The following is an 18,812-nucleotide window of genomic DNA, read 5'->3' as shown; positions in this document are numbered from 1 at the left end:
TGGAAGCAAATTTCATAAGACAATCATGTATTGGATTAAAAAAAAAAGTGTCTTTCCTGAAACCTCTGCCAGTTGACTCAGAGTCAGACTATAAAATTCCCATGTCTTTATTTATAAAAAGCAGCCCCGGGGTGCAGTTCACAATCATGGCATAGGTAAAAGGAGAGGGATTAACAATCAATTTTTTCCAGGTTTTTTTCTCTAAATGGAAGCTTTGAGGGGAAATAGTGTCAATTTTCCGTTTGTGTGTGTGTGTGTGTGTGTGTGAGAGAGAGAGAGAGAGAGAGAGAGAGAGAGAGAGAGAGAGGTTAACCCTCCATATTGTGGTCAGTTTAGAGACATCGGCCCAGCCTCCAAGAGGTCTTCTGTATCTTTAAAAGTTGTGCAGGGGGCAGGGAGAATTCCACCTTGTAGTTGTTCCCATTACAGTGTTGCAAGAACACCTGCACTTGGCTGACTTTCTCTTCTCCTAAAGATACAGGATCAGTCTCAGGCCAGGAACCTGGCAACCTTACCTCTAACTGTTTTACAAAAAAGAAAGCATTAAAATTGTCAATAAAAAGTTAAAAACAGGTATTTTTTTGAAAAAATCAAGCTAAAAACAGATTAAAACATGTGTCAAGTACATGTCTGGATGGGCTTACCCAAGCAAAAATGTGTTTAGCTGTGATGAAAAGAATTCAGCAAAAGCACCTGCCTGATGTCAATATGCAGGGAGTTCCAAAGTGCAGATGCTGCCACACTAAAAGAATAATTTCTTACAAGTGTAGGATGAATATTATGCGGCACCTGTGACAGTACCAGCTGAAGCAGTCAAATAAGGATGTTACAGCACCCCAGTGACACTAGAGCTTGTGCTGCCTGGGGAAGGGAGATCTGGCCATACAGAAGGTCCCCCTTCTGGCACCCACCTTTCCTAGTGAAGAGCGCTTGCTGCCATCAGATGATGGGTGTTTCTTTTCCTGCAAGGCTGCCAATCAGCAATCACCCTAAAGGCACTCCTTGTGTCTCCCCAAGTAGCATGGAATTAGGTTTAAGGTGCGGGTGGTGAATAAATGGGGGCCCACAAAGTTTTAATGAAGCAAGACAAAAAGTTTACTAAAGACAAAAACAGAGGTTCTTAGAATAAAGGCATAACACGGAAAGGTTGCTAATATACAAGTGGCTCCCGCATGGAACAAAAGAATGAAATTAACTAGGTTAAACTGCCATCCACTTGCTCTGAAACTAAACAGTCCCCCACCATAACATTCTCTGTGAAGCATCTTACTTTAGAGCTGCAGATCTTTGTTCTTGGTTTTTAGAACAAAGGACTTTTCTGCCTTATCGTGCTGAGATCCACCTTGATCTAAAGTCTCAAAACCAGCTACTTCTAGAAATGACCTCTGCCGAACTGCCCCTGCAAATCGCATACTCTGCCCTGCCGGTTACAGGCACCAGGAAGTATTGGAGCCTTTAATTCCCAGCTCTCAGACCAGCTACACCAATCTCCACATCTTCAGTGGAATTCCCACTTTCCATTTGAGTCCCAGCACAGGTTAAATATAGCAAGTTAAGCCTATAATCTCTGTCAACAGATAGGCAAGAGTTTTCATGTTCATATAATATGAAAGGGTCTATAATAGCAAGGCCCACGCACACAGTCCATTTCAGCAAAAGTGTTTCCTTTGAGGGCATATATGGGGTAAAGCAATCCCTTGAGGAAACTGGTCCCAAGCTGTTAAGGGCTTTGTAAAGGAATAGTAATACCTTGAACGTGGCTCAGAAACAAACCAGCAACCAGTGCATATCTGTGAGCAGAGGTGTAATAGGCTGGTAGGATCTCACGACTGTCAGCAACTGTGCTGTAGCATTCTGCACTAACTGCAGTTTCAAGGTCAAGTGCAAGGGAAGTCCCGGTAGAGTGCATTGCAGTAATCCAACCTTTAAACCGTCAATGCCTGAACTACTATGGTCAAGCTCTCCCGGTCCAGGAACGGCCATAGCTGTTGTACCAATCAACAGCTGGTAAAAGGCACCTCTAGCCACTGAGGCTACCTGGGCCTCCAGTGACAAAGCTGGATCCAGAAGCACCCTGAGATTGCATACCTGCTCTTTCAGGAGGAGTGCAACCCATCCAGGGCAAGCAGTTGACCAATTTCTGGGACACAGGAACCACTCACCCACAGTGCCTCCCTCTTGTCAGGATTCAACTCAGGGATGATGGGAGTTGGTGTTCCACAATGTCTGATGGGCATCACGTTGACTACCCCTGCTCTAGGATGTTTGGTTGCACCTCAGTTGAGTGGAAAAGCTTTTCCCGGGTGTGCATCTCTTAAGGTGGGGATTAAGAGGTTCCTATTTGAATATTATCTTGTACAAACAAGAACAAAGGAGAGAAAACAAGCATGTCAGGGAGAATGCTAGTCCTTCTTCATAGCATGCTTGCTTTTCTGTGTGCAATCCCCCCCCCCATTATGAGGAGAATTAAAAAAAAAACCATCTGCAGGCTGAAATGGTATGGTGTAGGGAAAATGTCTGACTGTAGAAACTGGTTCTAAGTCTGCCCGCAGAGGGACAGACCAAACAACACTTCTCCTGCATCCGTGTGGATTGGAGCAAGTGTGCATCTGCCCTCCTCAGTGGGCCAGCCCTGTCACTGGCATGTCTGGACATCCATGCAGGGCTGCAATAGTCAGAGGTGTCTCCCTGGGCCTCTACTGGAAGGAAGGGCAGGATATAAATTTAATAAATAAATACAGTTCCATGTCCTGGGCAAAATTCAATATTTGGTCTTGAGATTGGTGAATCACAACAACATCCCTACCATTACAGGAATGTTTGGTTTAAAAAGAAGTGGATCCCCAAATGCCTGTTTGGGTATTTGGTTTGGTTCCCGGGTCTGTAATGGTTGAACAGCAATCTGTGCTTGCCTGTTTTGGAGTTGATGTGTATAGGCCATGTTCAGGGGTTATGCCCCACATCTGACGTACGTCTGGCAACCCTGGAGGATGGACAAGGAAGGAAGGCACGCTTGTGCTCCCTCTGTGTGTATGGGCAGAACCAGGATGAGGTGTCATCCAAACCAGCCAGAGAAAACAGAAGTCCTTAGAGGGATGAATACAAGGAGTGAATGGGTTAGACAGTCCGTTCTGCAGTTTGGTTGTAGGTTGCTCTCTTCTTTCCAGGAGGGATCACCTACCACTGAGCTCCTGGCCCCTCTGCAACCTTCATCTCCATCGATGGATAGACGGAGTGGAAGAAAAATCCAAAAGGCACTCCATTTCCAGAGCAGCTGGCTTGCTCAGAGACTGAACGCTGACACTCCACTGTATCTGTAGCATAAGATCTCTGCCTTCCAAAAGGAATATATATTAAAAAATATAAAGCCCTGAATAATTTACCAATTTCCAGCGTTAAAAGAAAGATTGATGATGTTTTTCTTCTCTCTGAGGACAGCTAATCTTGTCTCATGCAGGAAAGCAATTGTGCTAAAGGCACAATAAAAGGATTCTGGGATGTGGTGCCATCACATGTTACAAAACCAGACCCACACACGCATACACACACTTTATCCCAGCCCTACCACAGAGGCAGGAAGCCAGTTCTGGGATTACGATTGATGTGTTAGGGGGCTAGATGTGCCAAGAAGGGGGCTGGGCTCTGCTTCTGGCGGAGGGGGCACAGTTGCACTGGTGAGCACCTGCTTTGCATGCAGAAGGTCCCGGGTTCCATCCATGGTAGCATCTGCAGCCAAAAGGATCTTGGGTTGCAGGGCTAGGAAAGACTTTTGGGAGCTGCTTCAAGGCAGAATAGACAACACTTGGCTAGAGGGATCAAGGCTCTCATTCTATATAAGGCGGATCTTGTGGCTTCACTAGCTCTCCTATATAAGGGAATAATAAAGTCAACGCCTCTTTTAACCAGGCAGTCGCTACCAGTGTGTGTGTGTTGCAAACATGTTTAACAAGAGCTTACATTTGGATTCACTCAGCTTCTTGAATAGTGAAAGGCCCTTTGCATGATCAGGAGCATCACACATTTGCAAAAATTATCCTATTTTGCATCATTCATTCAGGTTTCATTTTTCGTTGGGAGAGGTGAGGAGCTTTGTCCCCATTCACTAGATACCCCATTCAACCTCCCCCAGGTTTTGATAGGCATTGCCCCCTCCACTGTCCATGCACTTTTTTCAGGGCACACAAAATTGGGTTTTATCCAGCCAAGTTCTATCCAGAGAGTAGACCCATTGAAATGAAGGGAGATAACTAATTTGGGGTGGTTAATTCCAGTGGATCTACTCTTAGTTGGATACAATCAATTGTTTTAAAGGGGGGGCTTATCAAGGCAGTGGTGAGCTCTTTTTAATTTTATTTTGCTCCAGTGCCACAGGTAATGGCAGCGGAATTCTTTCACGAGGCCCCAAATTCCCCTCACTTTTGAGCTGAAATTTCTTGGATGAGAACTTTCAGCTCAGTGCTACTTTGCCCATGCCTCTGTGGGGTCAAGCTTCTCTTTCCACTTGAGTGTGTTGTTTCACACAAAGCCACATTCTTCCCACCACAGGGGTTACCTGCTGGCCGCTCCTGGCAAGTTTTCTGTGTCTGTCGGCAGTTCTGCCTTTCTGCCCTCAAAAATGCTCCCGCTGTAGAGCCTTGGTGCACTGCAGCATGATGGATGGATAGACTTAGTCCCCGTGTGTGTGCAAAAAGGGAAATTCCCCCTTTGAGATGGTCCTGGGGACCCTTGGCAATGGCTTTTATGTTCTGCAGCCTGAGGAGAACATAAGGATGTCGTTTGCAGTTTGTAGTCTGCAGTTGCTTACGGTCCTTTGTAGTTAGCACTTCGTTATCATCTGCTTTTCCTGTTTCCTTCTTTTCCACCGCTGAAAAATAACGTTAGTGTTTTCGTTTTTTCAAACAATGGTCTGTGGATTTTTTTTAATTCAAAAATAAATGAGCCAGGTAATTGCCTGTCAAGTAAGCATCTTGCCTCAGGTTATTATCTGTCCAAGGAGAAGAGACAAAAGTCCCGTCCCCCCATGAAATGAGGCTTGTGAAGGTGAGGGTTTTTTTCAGCTCATCTACATAATGTAATTTTGAAAGCTGAAAAGTAAACCCAATTTTTTAAACAATCCAGTACTGGGAAAAGCCGCAGAAGCTCGTAGCAAAGAAGACCAATCCACACAGATAGCAAATGTGTGAACTGGGGAGGGGAGAGGGGTAGTCCTAGGTATAGTTTGACTTTTAGTGAAATTCTCCTCCATCCCTAACCAGGCTGCATTTTCCACATGCTGCTTCTGATGCGAGTCTTGACTGCGTGAAGCAGCTCTGTGGTTGCTTTTGAACAGGATGCCTTCCTGGGTTTGTTTTTTAAAAAACCTTCCTCAAAAATGACTTGGTTGTATATGATGCTGAGCTGTTTAGAAACCTAATGAAAGTAGTGAAGGTTGAATTATCAGATCTTCAGGAAGCAGGGAGGGGGCTGAAGGGCTTAGACCATCAATCTTTCATGCAGACAGGATAGAGCTGTTTGTATATATCAGTCCCACTGAGACTGGTTTTATTGATAGATTACCTTTGGTGGTGCTCCTTTTTCTGCACACGTTAACTCGACAGCCCCTTTCAAGTTTGCTTTCAAAACGTTCTCAGCATTCTTCCCACTGCTCGGCAATTCATTATTCATCTGAGGCTCGCACAGGGGGTATTGTTCAGGCATTTTGGAAACTCAGAATCTTAATAATGACCCAATTAAATTGTGTGTTGAACACCTGCCCAGTAGTAGATAACGTTACCTTGATGAGAACGAGATATCTTGGAAGAGCCTCTGTGGCGAGGGTGCTGGAACATGCTGGCATCCTGGGACGGCACTGGCAGTCATGAATTAACAGCTTACCCCCCCTCTCCTCCCTGCATCCCATTTGTTTTCCTCCAGGCCTCCAGATCCTCCAGTGCAAAGATGCAGCTATTGGAAACGGAGTTTTCACGGACGATCCGTGAACTGATTGATCTCCATCTGCTGCAACAGGACAGCATTCCAGCCTTCCTCAGCGCCATCACCCTCGACCTCTTCAGTCGTCAGACCGTGGCTTAGTTCTGCTTCAGCCGCTCTCTTCGTCGTCTTCGTCTTCGTTCGTCTTCGTTCGTCTTCTTCAGCCTTTTGCACCATCTGCAGGTGGATATGACTAGCAGGGTCTCTGCCAATCTTCTAGGAGCTCCCGATGAATGGGCCATTTCTCACTTAAGTTGCAGTTTAAGATTCCAGCTTCTGAAGCAGGAACTTCCTAAAAGCCTTCTGTGGTTTCTCAAAGAAGTAGCCAAAGAGATCCCTCCTCCCTGCCCCACAAGCTTAAATTGTTTTATTTGTCCCTATATATTGGATATTTGTGGCCAACACTAGTTAGGCAATAGGGGGCATCTGCTACTTCTCTCTGGAAAAGGGAGTCAGGTGAGGGAGAGTTCCTGCTGCCTGTTAAAGACAACCAAAAGAAAAATGACTTTCTGGCCATCCTGGTTATCTAAAAAGAGTCCTGGACTGTTCCCAGAGCATATCCCATTAAAAAATATCTGAGAGAAAGTAGGGAGTCAAGTGACCCTTTGGGTTCCATCCCAGAGATTCATGGTGAACCCAGCCCCTGGCAACAGTAATGATTTTCTAGTTCCAGCCTAACTTGTCAGCGGGAAAAGGCCAAGCACAAATCGATTTTTGTATCTAAATCCCCCACCTTGTACTGCTCTGATGCCACTTGAGTATTTTCTCTTCAGACTGTATCTGAAATCCCAGGATTGGGGATGCTTGTGCCAATTTTGCTCCGTAGGTGGACTGTAGCCAGAGATTGGGATTGGCACCTTCCCCCTGTGCCCGATGGGGCCTTCTCACCGTCTGTTAATTACTCATCCTACCTTCAGCTTTGAGGGGGCCAAGGCAAGATGTGTTTTTAAGGCAGCGTCAAGCCAGGGGTTTGGCAAATAAAGTGTTGCTTGTGCATTGGGGCTCTGTGCGTCTTCATTTGCAGAGTGCAGCTGATGCTTCTCTTCCTGGCCGTCACAGCCCTCGCGATGGTAATGGATGATGGATGGCGGTGCTTGCACTGATATTACCACACAAAGAGAAGGGCGACTTACTCACCAGCACACAGCAAACCCATCGTTTTTCTAGAGGCAACTTATTAGGGTCAGCTATGAAGCCAGCCTATCCCCTTACCCTGTCAAAGTCGGTCGTGTTTGGAAATTCAAAGCAGAAACCATGGACTTCTGCAAAATAATCTGATGGCTGGTAATTGTTTATTTAAACATTTCAGTGCCTCCCTTCAAATTATTTGGTTTTTTTAAAAAAAAGATCAGAATTCTAGGGTTTGCAGAAGCCCACAAAATCTGATAAAACAGCAGTAATTAAACACTGTTGATGACGGTAAAAGGTAGCACTAGAAACAATCACAGTAGACATTTTCTGCTTGATATGTTTCTATCTTCACTGTTAGGGCCAGGCCAAGGCTGTTGGTGACCATCCCCATGTCTAGGGTTGGAGAGCACGTTCTGCAGCCCAGGATCCCTGAGCTCTGGGACTGGGGGAGACTTGAGCTGGAAGTTTGGGAAGTTGGACCCTGAGTGTCACAGGCAGAAAACTTGCTCTCAGGCAAAGGCAAGCCAGGATCCTAGAATATATACCAGGCCTGGTTAATCGGGAGTGGTTCATATGCCTGCCAGTGCAGGTGCTTCTTACTATCTGCAATGTTGCATAGTCCTAGATAACTCACTAGGTGCGGTGCCATCCTGAGGCCATGAGGTTTCTGGTTCAAACCCCTATGACCACTACTACTCGGTGATGAATTGGCTTTGAGCAAATCCACTTGCGTTGCAAAGTATTACCCTATGTTCCAAGAAGGATCTTGGAAACAATGTTAGGGATGCTTTTTTCTGGGGGGGAAACAGGGTGCTCTACCTTCTTCATCTGAAAAAGTGCCCTGAAGAGCAACTGCCATGCAGAGACCACCACCACTGAAGCATGGCTCTGGGGAGCCAGTGTAGCAATTTGTTTGGAACAATAGCCAACAGCAAAAGTTTCCTTTCGTCTCTCCCTCTTGGCTGTTTTGAGTCTGGGTGTGAAGATGGATTGCCTGGCATTCCATGCCAGAGGAACGCTTCCTGATTCATATGCACAACGTGGCACCGAGAGCCGCCTGCATCAGTCATGGAGAAAATGAATCGTGACGTCAGCCACGCGCAGCTCCTCGGCTGACACAATGGCAGAGCCACAGCTGCCTCTGGAAAAATCATTCCGCAGGCTTCTTTCTGGAGAAACGAAGTAATTAATAAATTTACAATAAACCCACTATCTTGGCTAAGCAGAGGTGGAGGGGAGGGGCAGGCAAAAGATGTGCTGGAAATTGACAAAAAGCCTCCTGCCCATCAAGCAGTGCGTTCCCCAAAATGACATTGATGATCAAACAGATGTGGCTTGGGAGCAAGGAGGGCTGAGGAAAGCCGCGCCGTGGCTTTTGTGACCCCACCAGCCGTGTCGTTCTATCTGCCCCCTTTCTAATGTTTTATCTAGAGATTAGATGAATGGGGAGGGAGCTCAAAGTGTGACCTCTTCCACACACACACACACTCTGACCACTTCAGCACTCTTCTTGAAATGGGGCTTAAATTCCATTTCCGCTGCTACCCACTCCTCCCGGCTCCCCCACAAAAAGAAAAAACGGAGAAGAGGGTGGGGTAAGAGGCAGCTTCCTTCAACAGAATCGACTTCCCTGAAATCTCTAGCCCTGCCCTCTGGAGCAGCAGAGGACAGGCTGCTCCGGCTTCTGTGTGACAGCCCTTCAGACGTTTGAAGAATGCCCCCTTAACCTGTTCTTCTCCAGCTTCTCCCACCATTCTGGGGTTTCCAGACCCCTCGCCATTCTTAACAGCGAGCTCATTTTTTGAGTATGGATCTTGATGTAGCTGAAACACCACAAACAGAAAGAGAGTTATTAGTAGACTCCAGGGATCCCCAAGATTCACAAAGGAAAAGAAAGCTAAGAGTGACACACTTGCCCCCCCCCCAAAAAACCCCAATGAAGACTGAGCATGCTCAGTGAGCACAGACTTCTGACTGACTATTGAGGGAAGAAATGGAAAACCAGTGAGTGGGAATGGAATGGAATATCCTAGAAAAGGGCACGACCGGCTGCTAGGGATGCAGTTTCTGTTCCGTTTTTCAATTCATCTAATGGGCTGCCAGTTCCTATTTGCTGTAAATTGTGTTCTGCTAGTTATCGCAATTCCTGGTTCTTCCTCTTTTTTTTTGGTTATTTTTTTCTGGAAAATTGCCTGATTTTCTCCATTATTCCTTATGCTGCTGTATATTTATATAATGCATACAGCAGCAACAGATTACAAAAATAATTACTTAAATAATTATGTAATTCTCATCATGGTGTTGTTGTTTTTTAAATTACAATGTCATTAACAGCTGTGAATGCAAAGAGTGAGAACCCGTGGATTATCCCAGAATTTGATGCCAAATCCAATTTTGTGAATATTCTACACCATCCCTGCTGGCTGCCCAGAATCCTGAGCAGGAATACTCCATGCTGCAACATTTTGTGTGGTGTGTCACTTGTCCTTGTTTAGAAAGCCATCTGAGCTAGATGCCATCCTCCCCTCTGTTGAGGCTTGCATGCCACAAACCTGAACCTGGGAAGACTGCAGTTGTTCCAGTTATTGCTTAGATCTACTGCGGGGCGGGGGGGCAGGTTGAGCTATGCTCTCTGCAGCAGCCTCCGTCAGCAAAACTCTATGGGGAGAAAGTAAGAGCATTGATCATTAGGACTGTCACACCTACCTTGATCCTTCTCTTGCTAGCGGTGCCAATGGCTATAGAGAGTCAGTTCATTGCTTCTACTGTGATGTGCTTCACATATACCAGGGGGGAGGGATTTTTCCACCCCTACTCCGGGTTTTTGGAAGAGAGTGTCACATTCTGTGTCCCTGCTTAGAATGATCCTCTAAAGGGCTCTCTGTGCAGGGGGTGGTCAGGGCCAGGAGCCATAGCTTCATCTTCAGACAACAAGAGCAGGGACTATGAAGCTTTCTTTTTATCTTCTCTTGCAGATTTCTTCTGGGCCCAGAGGAAAGGGGATTGGGCATAGGAGGAGACAGTTGACAGAAATCCTGTAATTCCAGCTTGTTTTGTGCTTTTCATCTCTTCTCAGGGTCTGGACAGGGAAAAAAAATGTCAGACACACAGTGGAGACTGGTTGTACTGATGTCTGTGAATCTGCTCCAAGTTTTAGTTGGAACTTTCTAGGAGCTGCCCAAGGTGACAGCACCTTGGAGGCCGTGCAGCAGAAAGAGAGAGAGAGAGCCTCAGCTTCCACTCAAGTTATCCCCTCCCTCCTTTTCCACTTTCCCTTGCTTGCTTGCTCTCTGTCGTCATCTCCACACTCCTCAGTCCTTCCCACGTGCGCCTTCTCCCACAACATCAGTTATCCCTAGGAGCCAATCAGCACAAAAGGGGAGTGTGTTAGCTACTGAGAAGAATCTTCTCATTGGCTGATTCAGCTCCTTTCACTCTGATTGGCTCCAGTCAGCAGAAAAGGGCAATGGAGACCCAGCTGGGACTCTGCTTCACAGAAAGTAAGGGGTCTAAGACCACCATCACCCCAGGGCACCTGGACGAGTACAGCCATTGGTTATCACGAAAATACAAACAATATAGAGGTACATTTTAGCACAGGTGGTTTCCAGCATATGTGATCCCATGTGGAGCAATGAAATTCTGTCTGATCCGTTGAGCTGCTCAGGCAAACAGAATCCTTATATGTAATATGTTTAACCCCATCCATTAACAAATAACAGATTTTCTCCCAGATATTCAGAAAGGACACTCTGGGGAATTCCTGTGAGAAATCTGTCCCTAGGAGAATTATACAGGGAGCAACACAGAACATAATGAACAATATTGATGAACTGACTGAGAGAATTCAATATTTGCCTTGGAATTAAGGTGTTCAAGGTGAATATCAAAGTTAGCAAAGGCTTTGCATGGCCCCGTTTCCAAAGTCCACAGTCTTGCCCAATATCAGTATACAGATAATGGTTATAAATTGTTCTGTGTACGCCATTTAAGGATTCTTTGATAAAGTGGCTTATTAATTCTTCTAAATAAATATGTAGAATAAAATATATCTTGCTTGCAATGCTGAATGTGTGAGAGTTGCCAGTGAAATCCTGGATCTGCCTTTCCTTGGGAGTAAAAATACAACTACACAAATTACACATTTGCTGCTTTTTCATGACACCCAAAATCAGCTGTCTGAGGCAGCCACCTTGCTCTGCCCAAGGGTAGGGTTGGCCCAGTGAGTGGCTGTGCTGTGGCTTCTTTGTATTGTAGCTTTACAAGAGCAAAATAGAAACATTTCTGTGTGCCCTGATGGAAGAGCAACAGCAGGGATCATTCCGTTAGTGATCTAAGTAATCCCCAGTATCAACCATTTCTGACCCTGCAATCATCAAACAAGGCCTTGTTGGTGGTGCCACCAAGTGTTGACTGGGTGGAGCTGACCAGTGACAGGGCCATTTCAGTGATGGCTCCCTGTTTGTGGAATGCCCTTCCCGGTGAGGCATGTCTGTCACAATCGCTATTAACTTTCAGAAGGAATTTGAAAACATTCCTGTTTACCCATGCATTTGATGGCTGAAGAGACCTGTTCCTGGCAACCTGAAGGTCACTGATGAAAGTATGTTTTTAAGCTGTGTTTTATTTTATTTTATTTTGTTTATATCCCACCCTTCTTCCCAGTATGAGCCCAGGGCAGCAAACAAAAGCACTAAAAGCACTTAAAAAAAACAGACTTTAAAGATACTAAAACAAAACAACCTTTAAGACATTAAAATAAAACATCTTTAAAAACATTTTTAAAAAGCTTTAAAAACATTTTTAAAGTTTTAAAACCTATTAAAATATGTTTATATATTATATAAAACATATTATATTAAAATATACAGTATATTTAAAAACATATGAAAAAGCAATTCCAGCACAGACACAGACTTGTTGAAAGGCTTGTTGAAAGAGGAATTTTAGAATGTTTTAGCTGGTGTTTGGCTATATTTTTAACTGTGTTTTAGAACGGTAATTATGTTTTGGAATGTTTTAACTCTTTTTAGTATGTTTTTCTTCTTGTTGTCAAATTGTTTTGTTTATGTTTGCCACACTGGGCTCCTTCAAGAGGAAGGGTGGGATATACATTCAATAAATAAATATAGGTTAATTCTGTAAACAGCCAGTTAATGAGGAGGAGGTGGTGGAGGTGTTGCTTAGCAACCAGTTGGAGTGGCGTAATCCTTGCTAAGGAAACCCATCCTGTGATAGTTGTGAAAGAGCTTTATTTGTTCGTTTGTTAGATTTATATCCCGCCCTTTCTCCCAGAAAGTTGAATAGCTTCCTGCTGTGAACTAGGCCTGAACTTAGTCAGAAAGACAAAACCCTGTGCTTATTTCTCCCCAGGTTTCTCTCCTGTCCTGTAGTCAACTATTATCAGGATTTCTCTTTCTGGACTCCATCTGTTTTATTCACATCACTCTGCTAACATGTCTGTCATCCACTGGGTAGCAAGAGAAGCAGGTGAGCTGGCTAGCACCTGGCTGGACAGAAATGTTGGGGACTTGCCAAATCGTGGTTCTAGGCAAACTTTGGTGGCAGGTTGGAATGTAATAACAACATATTTGTTTACAACAAAAGGCACCTGGAACGATCCAGAGAGAGGCTTTTTTCCTCCCAAATATAATTTTTTGCAATTCCATTATGAGGAAATGTTTCCTGCCCACCCCCCAAAAGTCAAGTTGAGTGACTACCTGGCTTATGTTGAGCTTGTCATTGCACAAGTGTCTGAATATATATTACAAATATCTAGTTTCTTCCTTCTTGAGCAACAGTCTTCTGGGCTAATACAGTGTCAGCTTGAAGTACCTTCTGTTTTTTTAATGGGGAAACAGAAGCTTGTTGCAGAGTTTATGGAAATCTGTGATTGAGCTCAGTGGCTTTTATGTCATGTTTTACATGTTTGCAAAGATTCCCTCCTGTTACTGTGTTTTCCAAAAGGTGGAGAGGGAGGAGGGAATTACCTGACAGCAGGCATCTAGAAGGAGGTTTAAGCCTGAAGCAGGCTGTGAACTGAAGTGGTGCCACCAGGAGGCAAAGAGAGGTGATGCCATTTTGTGTCCCGTAAAAAGCATCCGGGGGAGAAGGGGAAAGATCTGGCCTTGTTGGGGTGGGTGGGGCCGGATTCTCTTGGAAGTTGTGAGCCACGTGGAAGCAGTAGCACTTTTGCACATCTCCTGTTTGTTTCAGTTGACTTGTGGGGGGTAACAGAAGAGTCTGGCTGCTAGATCAGACCAAAAGCCTATCTCATGCAGCATCCAGTTCCCTCAGTGGCCAATCAAATGCCTCTGGGAAGCCCGCAAGCAGGACGTGAGCACAGCAGTCCTCTCTTGCTCGTGATTCCCAGCATCTGGTGTCCAGAGGTAGTCCTGGAGGTTGCATGCAGCCATCGTGGCCAGTAGACATTGGTAGCCTTATCCTCCATGAACGTCCTGGTGGATTGATCAGCCAGTGTAGATGGGGAGGGGCTGCAGATCAGTGGCGGAGCATGTGGTTTGCATGCAGACGACATCTCCAGTTAAGAGTGTTAAGTAGCCGGTGATAGGAAAGATGGACCAGTGGTCTTACTCGGGATAAAGCAGCTTTCTATGTGCTTTAGGGGTATCCATAGCCAGCATCATATAGAATTGAGGCAATCCAGTTGACATAGTGTGCTTGTACTTGGGCACATACGCTCATGGAGTCTGAACTGGTGGTGAATGACCAGGAATGAGACCTTGGGGTCATAGTGGATAGCTCAGTGAATATGCTGACCTTGTGTGAAAAAGGCAAATGCCATGGTAGGGGTCATTAGGAAAAGAACTAAAGTTAAAACTGCCGATGTCTTCATGCTATTACAGTATATAAACGTGTGGTGCAACTGCATTTGGAATACTATGTGCAGTTCTGGTTGGGAAAGGTTCAGAAAAGGGCAACCGCAATGATCAAGGTGATGGAGCAACTCCCATGTGAGGCAAGGCTGCAGTATTTGGGGCTTTTTAGTTTAGAGAAAAGGCGAGTCAGAGGTAACATGACAGAAGTGTATAAAATTATTCATGGCATGGAGAAAATGGATAAGGAAACGTTTTTCTCCCTCTCTCGTAACACTAGAACTCGTGGACATTCAATGAAGGTAATTGTTGGAAGATTCACAACAGACAGAAGAAAGGCCTTTTTCATGCAGGGCATAGTTAAACTATGGCATTCACTCCCACAGGAGGCAGTGAGGGCCACGAACTTGGATGGCTTTAAAAGAGGATTGGACAAATTCATGGAGGAGAAAGCTATCGATGGCTACTAGCCATAATGGCTATGCCGTCTCTCCACAATCAGAGGCAATATGTCTCTGACTGCTAATTGCTGGAAATCACAGGTGGGGAGAGTGCTGTTGGTCTCAGGTCCTGCTTGTGGGCTTCCCACTGCCACCACGAGAACAGGATGCTGGACTAGATGGGCCATTGGCCTGATGAAGCACATATTTCTTATTTTCTTAAGTCTTTTAAGAATCTGGCAGCATCTCTGCCCGTAGCTCAGTGGGTGGAGCACATGTTTTACATGCAGAAAGTCTCAGGTTCTCCAGTAAGGACTTGGATACAGGGCTCAGAAAGACCTCCGCCTGACACCTGGAGAGCTACTAGGTGGGCCATTGGTCTGGTTCAGTATAAAGCAGGTGCTCATATGAAGACATCAGGAAAACACGCTTTCTTGCCAGGGTCCATTTCCTATGGTAGTGACTGTACACATGGAAAGGGGCCTCAAAACTGCATGGCTCGTTCATGCAGCCTCAACATGAGAAAGGGCTTTCTCCACTGGCTGCATGTGGGGTGAGTAATGTCTACAGAGTATGTATCAGTCTAACAGCCAAGCTACTCATTACTCCCACCATGGAGGTGCCACCCAACAAATGCCAAATGGGACGTTGTTGTCTCTTAGTGCAAGAGTAGTCCATATGGTGACCTCCAGATGTATTTGGGCTACAGTTTGCCTTAGGCCCAGCTAGTCAGGCCAATGGTCAAGGATGATGGGAGTTGCAGTCCCAACATCTGGAAGGCACCATCCGTGTTGGCTACTCCCCCCCCCCGCCTAATGAGTTTTTCTGCCTCTTCCAAACGTAGCCAGTGACTTGGAGTAGGCAATGTCCCCTGAGGCAAGCATACTACATGGCTTGACTATGGCAAGATTCTGTAGAACCACACATGGCTTGGGTTGCGTTGCCCATCTATAAAGGAAAGGAACAAATGCTTCAAGAACAGACGTGTAGCTCAGCGGTAGAGCTCTTGATGTGCCTGCAGAAGGTCCCAAGTTCAATCCCAAGCATCTCTAGGTAGGACAGGGAATGATTCTTGTCTAAAACCATTGACAGCTGCTTCCTGAGCTAGATAGACCAATAGTCAGGAAGCTGCCATATGTGAGTGGATGTCCCTAACCCACAAAGGACCAAAGTCGCAGCTTAGCCTTTCATGTGTTAAATAGCTGCTTCTTTTTTTTGCCTCTTTCCCTCATTGATGAGATGGAGTTTAACATAACTATTTATACCTATTATTGTTTCAGTCTTTCCTTAACTCTCTTTTTGAAGTTTTTGTTGATTGATTGATTGAGTCCCCATTAATCTTGCTCTTCTTGTTACATTTTGACTTGCTCTTTCTTCTCTCTCTTGTTTGTGTTTCTGGATCTCTCCCTCTCCACCCCACCTGCCACTTTGCGCTCCAAGGTCCACAGGCTCCTCCTTTGTGCTTCTCCAGGGCTGGCGAGCCGCCAAAGCCCATTGGGAGGTCATCTTGACACAGACGGGATCTGGTTTTAAATAAGGACTGGGTAATTTTATGACCATTAGCAACGTTTGCTGCAATGCAAGCTTGAAATAATAAGGGCAATTGCTTCTCATGCTTCAGGGAGCAAGCTGATTGCCTGCAGGGATTGAGAAGGCAATTCTCCACCACCACCCAAACCTTGTGCACATAGCTCAGTTGGATTGGCCGCTTGACATCTCCAGAAGCGTCAGCCAACAAGCTGTGCAGAGATCCCTTTCATTCCAGTGGGATGATGCAGGAGGATCAATAGTTTATACCATATGGACCATGTCTGTCTTCTTGTCCTGATGGCCACAGGTCATGGTCCCTATATATTACCTCCTGTGTGTCTCTGAATTCCACTTGCTGTGGATCACAAGTGGGAGAAGGCTGTTGTGCTCACACCCCATTTGTGGGCTTCCCAGAGGCATCTGGCTGGCCAATGTGTGGACAGAAGGCTGGACTAGAATGTCCTTGGACTGATCCATTCGGGCTCTTATGTTCCCCAAATCACCACTCCCGGCTGCTGCCTCTCTCTGGGCTGTTGTGCTCAGCTTCCCTGCTTCCTAGGTGAAGCAGTTGCACTTTGAGCCTGCACATTGTCGATTAGGAACTGACAGAAGAGCGAGTGCAATCTACTGGGTGGGGCCACCTGAGAATTGCAGCAGATCTGTAAGGTTTTCTGATCCCCCATAGCAAACATAGGAAGCTGCCTTATACCAAGTCAGGCAGTTGATCCACCTGGCTCACTACTGTCTATACTGACTGGAGCAGCTCTTCAGGATTAAAGACCAGGGTCTCTCTAAGCTCTACCTGAAAATTCCAGGGATTGAGCCTGGGACCTTCTGCGTGCAAAGTGGGTGCTCTGCTGCTGAGCTCCAGCCCTTCCCTTAAACACAGTTCCTTTAAATATAACTGGAGGTGTTTAAACAATAAAAATAAAAACCTGCCATGACTGGCCTTGTGCTGTAGTCACTTATCCCACCTCTGTAAAATATAAGTGTTAATTGGTTGCCCTTCTCCCGGGTGTTTGAGCAGATCTAACTCAGATGTAGAACTTTGTTTGCATCGTCTGGGGGTGCAGTAGATATTTAGCTCCTCCCCCTGTGCCACCGTTTTGCATTTGGCTCTGCTCTCCAGCCACTATTTTGCAACTAGCTCTGGTGGGTGGACTTTGGGGTTCTGGTAAAAACAAATGAAGTAGATCGCACCAGTCTGAGGGATGCTCAGCCCACGTTGCCGCAGACGATAAGCTGAGACTCTGATGCCACTGCTACTTAACAGAGTTGCCTTCAGTGGTGCACTTTAAATGACAGTTCCTCTTTCTAGGATGATTGGGATTTTTCATTCTGAAAGACGGGAAGGGAAGGAGGGCAGGAAGAAAATCAAATAAAATTACCCATAACGTCAGATACATTGGAGCGAGCGGGGTTGATAAACGGTCCCTAGATAACAACTCTCTTCTCTCTCTGTCTCTCCTGTGTGGATTTAATAAACCCACACTTATAGTTATGTCAAATCCGTTCTGTTCCAACTGTCGGGTGTGGATTGAAATAAAATAATTTAGCATGGAGAGTGGCAAACGATAACTGCCATGGGATCACAGCGGCCTGATGGAAACATCAGAGGCAGCCAGTGCCTGGCCTGTGCCCTCTTGGCATACCCCTCTATGGCTCCCTCCTAGAATTATGCCTCCTGGCTTTGCTGTTCATGCCCGTTTGGCTCCGGGGATGGCCGTATCGAGCACCACTGTTTGCAAGTTAACAACCCCGAGGTGGTGTTTGGAAAGGATTATAGCTACAACAAATCACTCGTTAACTACTCTCACTCATTAGAATATGCCACATACAAAATAGTTCTTAAGCGTGCTAATGACCGATTTTAAGGGATTATTGCCATGGTAAACCATAATTAACTGTTTATAATGGTGCTTCCTATTTAATTATACTCTAGCCACGCCGCAGGGAAGGCTGGATGGGGGTTAGCGCAGGCAAAGCGTCGTTGGCCCAGGTGCCTGCGTCACTCACGGCAGGCAGCCACCTAGCCTCTGATTATGGAACCATGCAGGAGAGGGCCCTGCTGACCACTGGGATAAACCAACTCAAATGTCACATGCGGGATTTTTTCCACTGATGATTTCAAACTGAGGCCCTGTCTAGCTCCCTGTACTCTGAAGAGGCTGGAACCAAACCTGAGATCTTTTGCGTGCAAAGCAAGCGCTCTTACACTGTGCTAGGAGCACTATCCCACTGACAGAAGAACCCGCCTGATATTGAGCAGGGGGTTGGACTCATTGCCCTACAAGGCCCCCTCCCAATTCTATGAGCCACAGGGTTAGGCCATTGTCCCTCTGACCTGGTATGTAACCTGCAATCCTTTGACTGAAGACGCTGAGGAATTCACTTAGGACTTTGTATGGACAAAAGATACGCCTACTGGTGAGCAACGAGCCCTCTCATAAAGAACAAAGGTCAGTGCTGGATTATCCTAACACAAGGCTGTGCAGGTTGCACCCACCAAGCCAAGGGCAGCTCATCAGCCGCATGTTTTGTCCTGACGTTGCCTTTCTTTCTGCAGGCAAGACAGAGGGGGCGGGGGAAGAACATAAGAAGAGCCTGCTGGATCAGGCCAGTGGCCCATCTAGTCCAGCATCCTGTTCTCACAGTGGCCAACCAGGTGCCTGGGGGAAGCCCGCAAGCAGGACCCGAGTGCAAGAACACTCTCCCCTCCTGAGGAAACCTGCCGAGACACTCTGCAAAATGGCTTGCTTGGCCTTGGCGGGTCATGAGAGGTGAGGAAGAAGGTGCAGGAGATGCTGCTGCCTGCTTGCTCATTGCTTCTCTGCCTGGCAAATAAACTAGTAGTAACTAGCAAGGAGAAGACAGAGGACGAGCAGCTGGTGGCAGAAGTGGCATT

The 18,812-nt window shown here is 46.0% G+C and overlaps 1 protein-coding gene across 6 annotated transcripts in view; it reads left to right on the top strand.

Annotated features, from left to right (window-relative positions):
- Positions 1-6,964, top strand: part of MAD1L1 (mitotic arrest deficient 1 like 1) — a 604,081-nt gene extending 597,117 nt beyond the window's left edge. For 5 of the 6 annotated variants that reach the window (XM_061599461.1, XM_061599455.1, XM_061599456.1 and 2 more), the window contains one exon: positions 5,914-6,063. In XM_061599461.1, the coding sequence (XP_061455445.1) occupies positions 5,914-5,978 (65 nt within the window). In that variant the 3' untranslated portion in view covers positions 5,979-6,063. Of the gene's footprint in view, positions 1-5,913 lie in introns of all 6 variants that reach the window. The other variant, XM_061599459.1, reaches the window with a different exon arrangement.
- Positions 6,965-18,812: the final 11,848 nt, after the last annotated feature.

Source organism: Rhineura floridana, chromosome 17, assembly GCF_030035675.1.
Source record: "Rhineura floridana isolate rRhiFlo1 chromosome 17, rRhiFlo1.hap2, whole genome shotgun sequence".
Taxonomy (NCBI): domain Eukaryota; kingdom Metazoa; phylum Chordata; class Lepidosauria; order Squamata; family Rhineuridae; genus Rhineura; species Rhineura floridana.
Note: the sequence above shows the minus strand (reverse complement) of the source record. Positions and strands in the feature narration are given on the sequence as shown.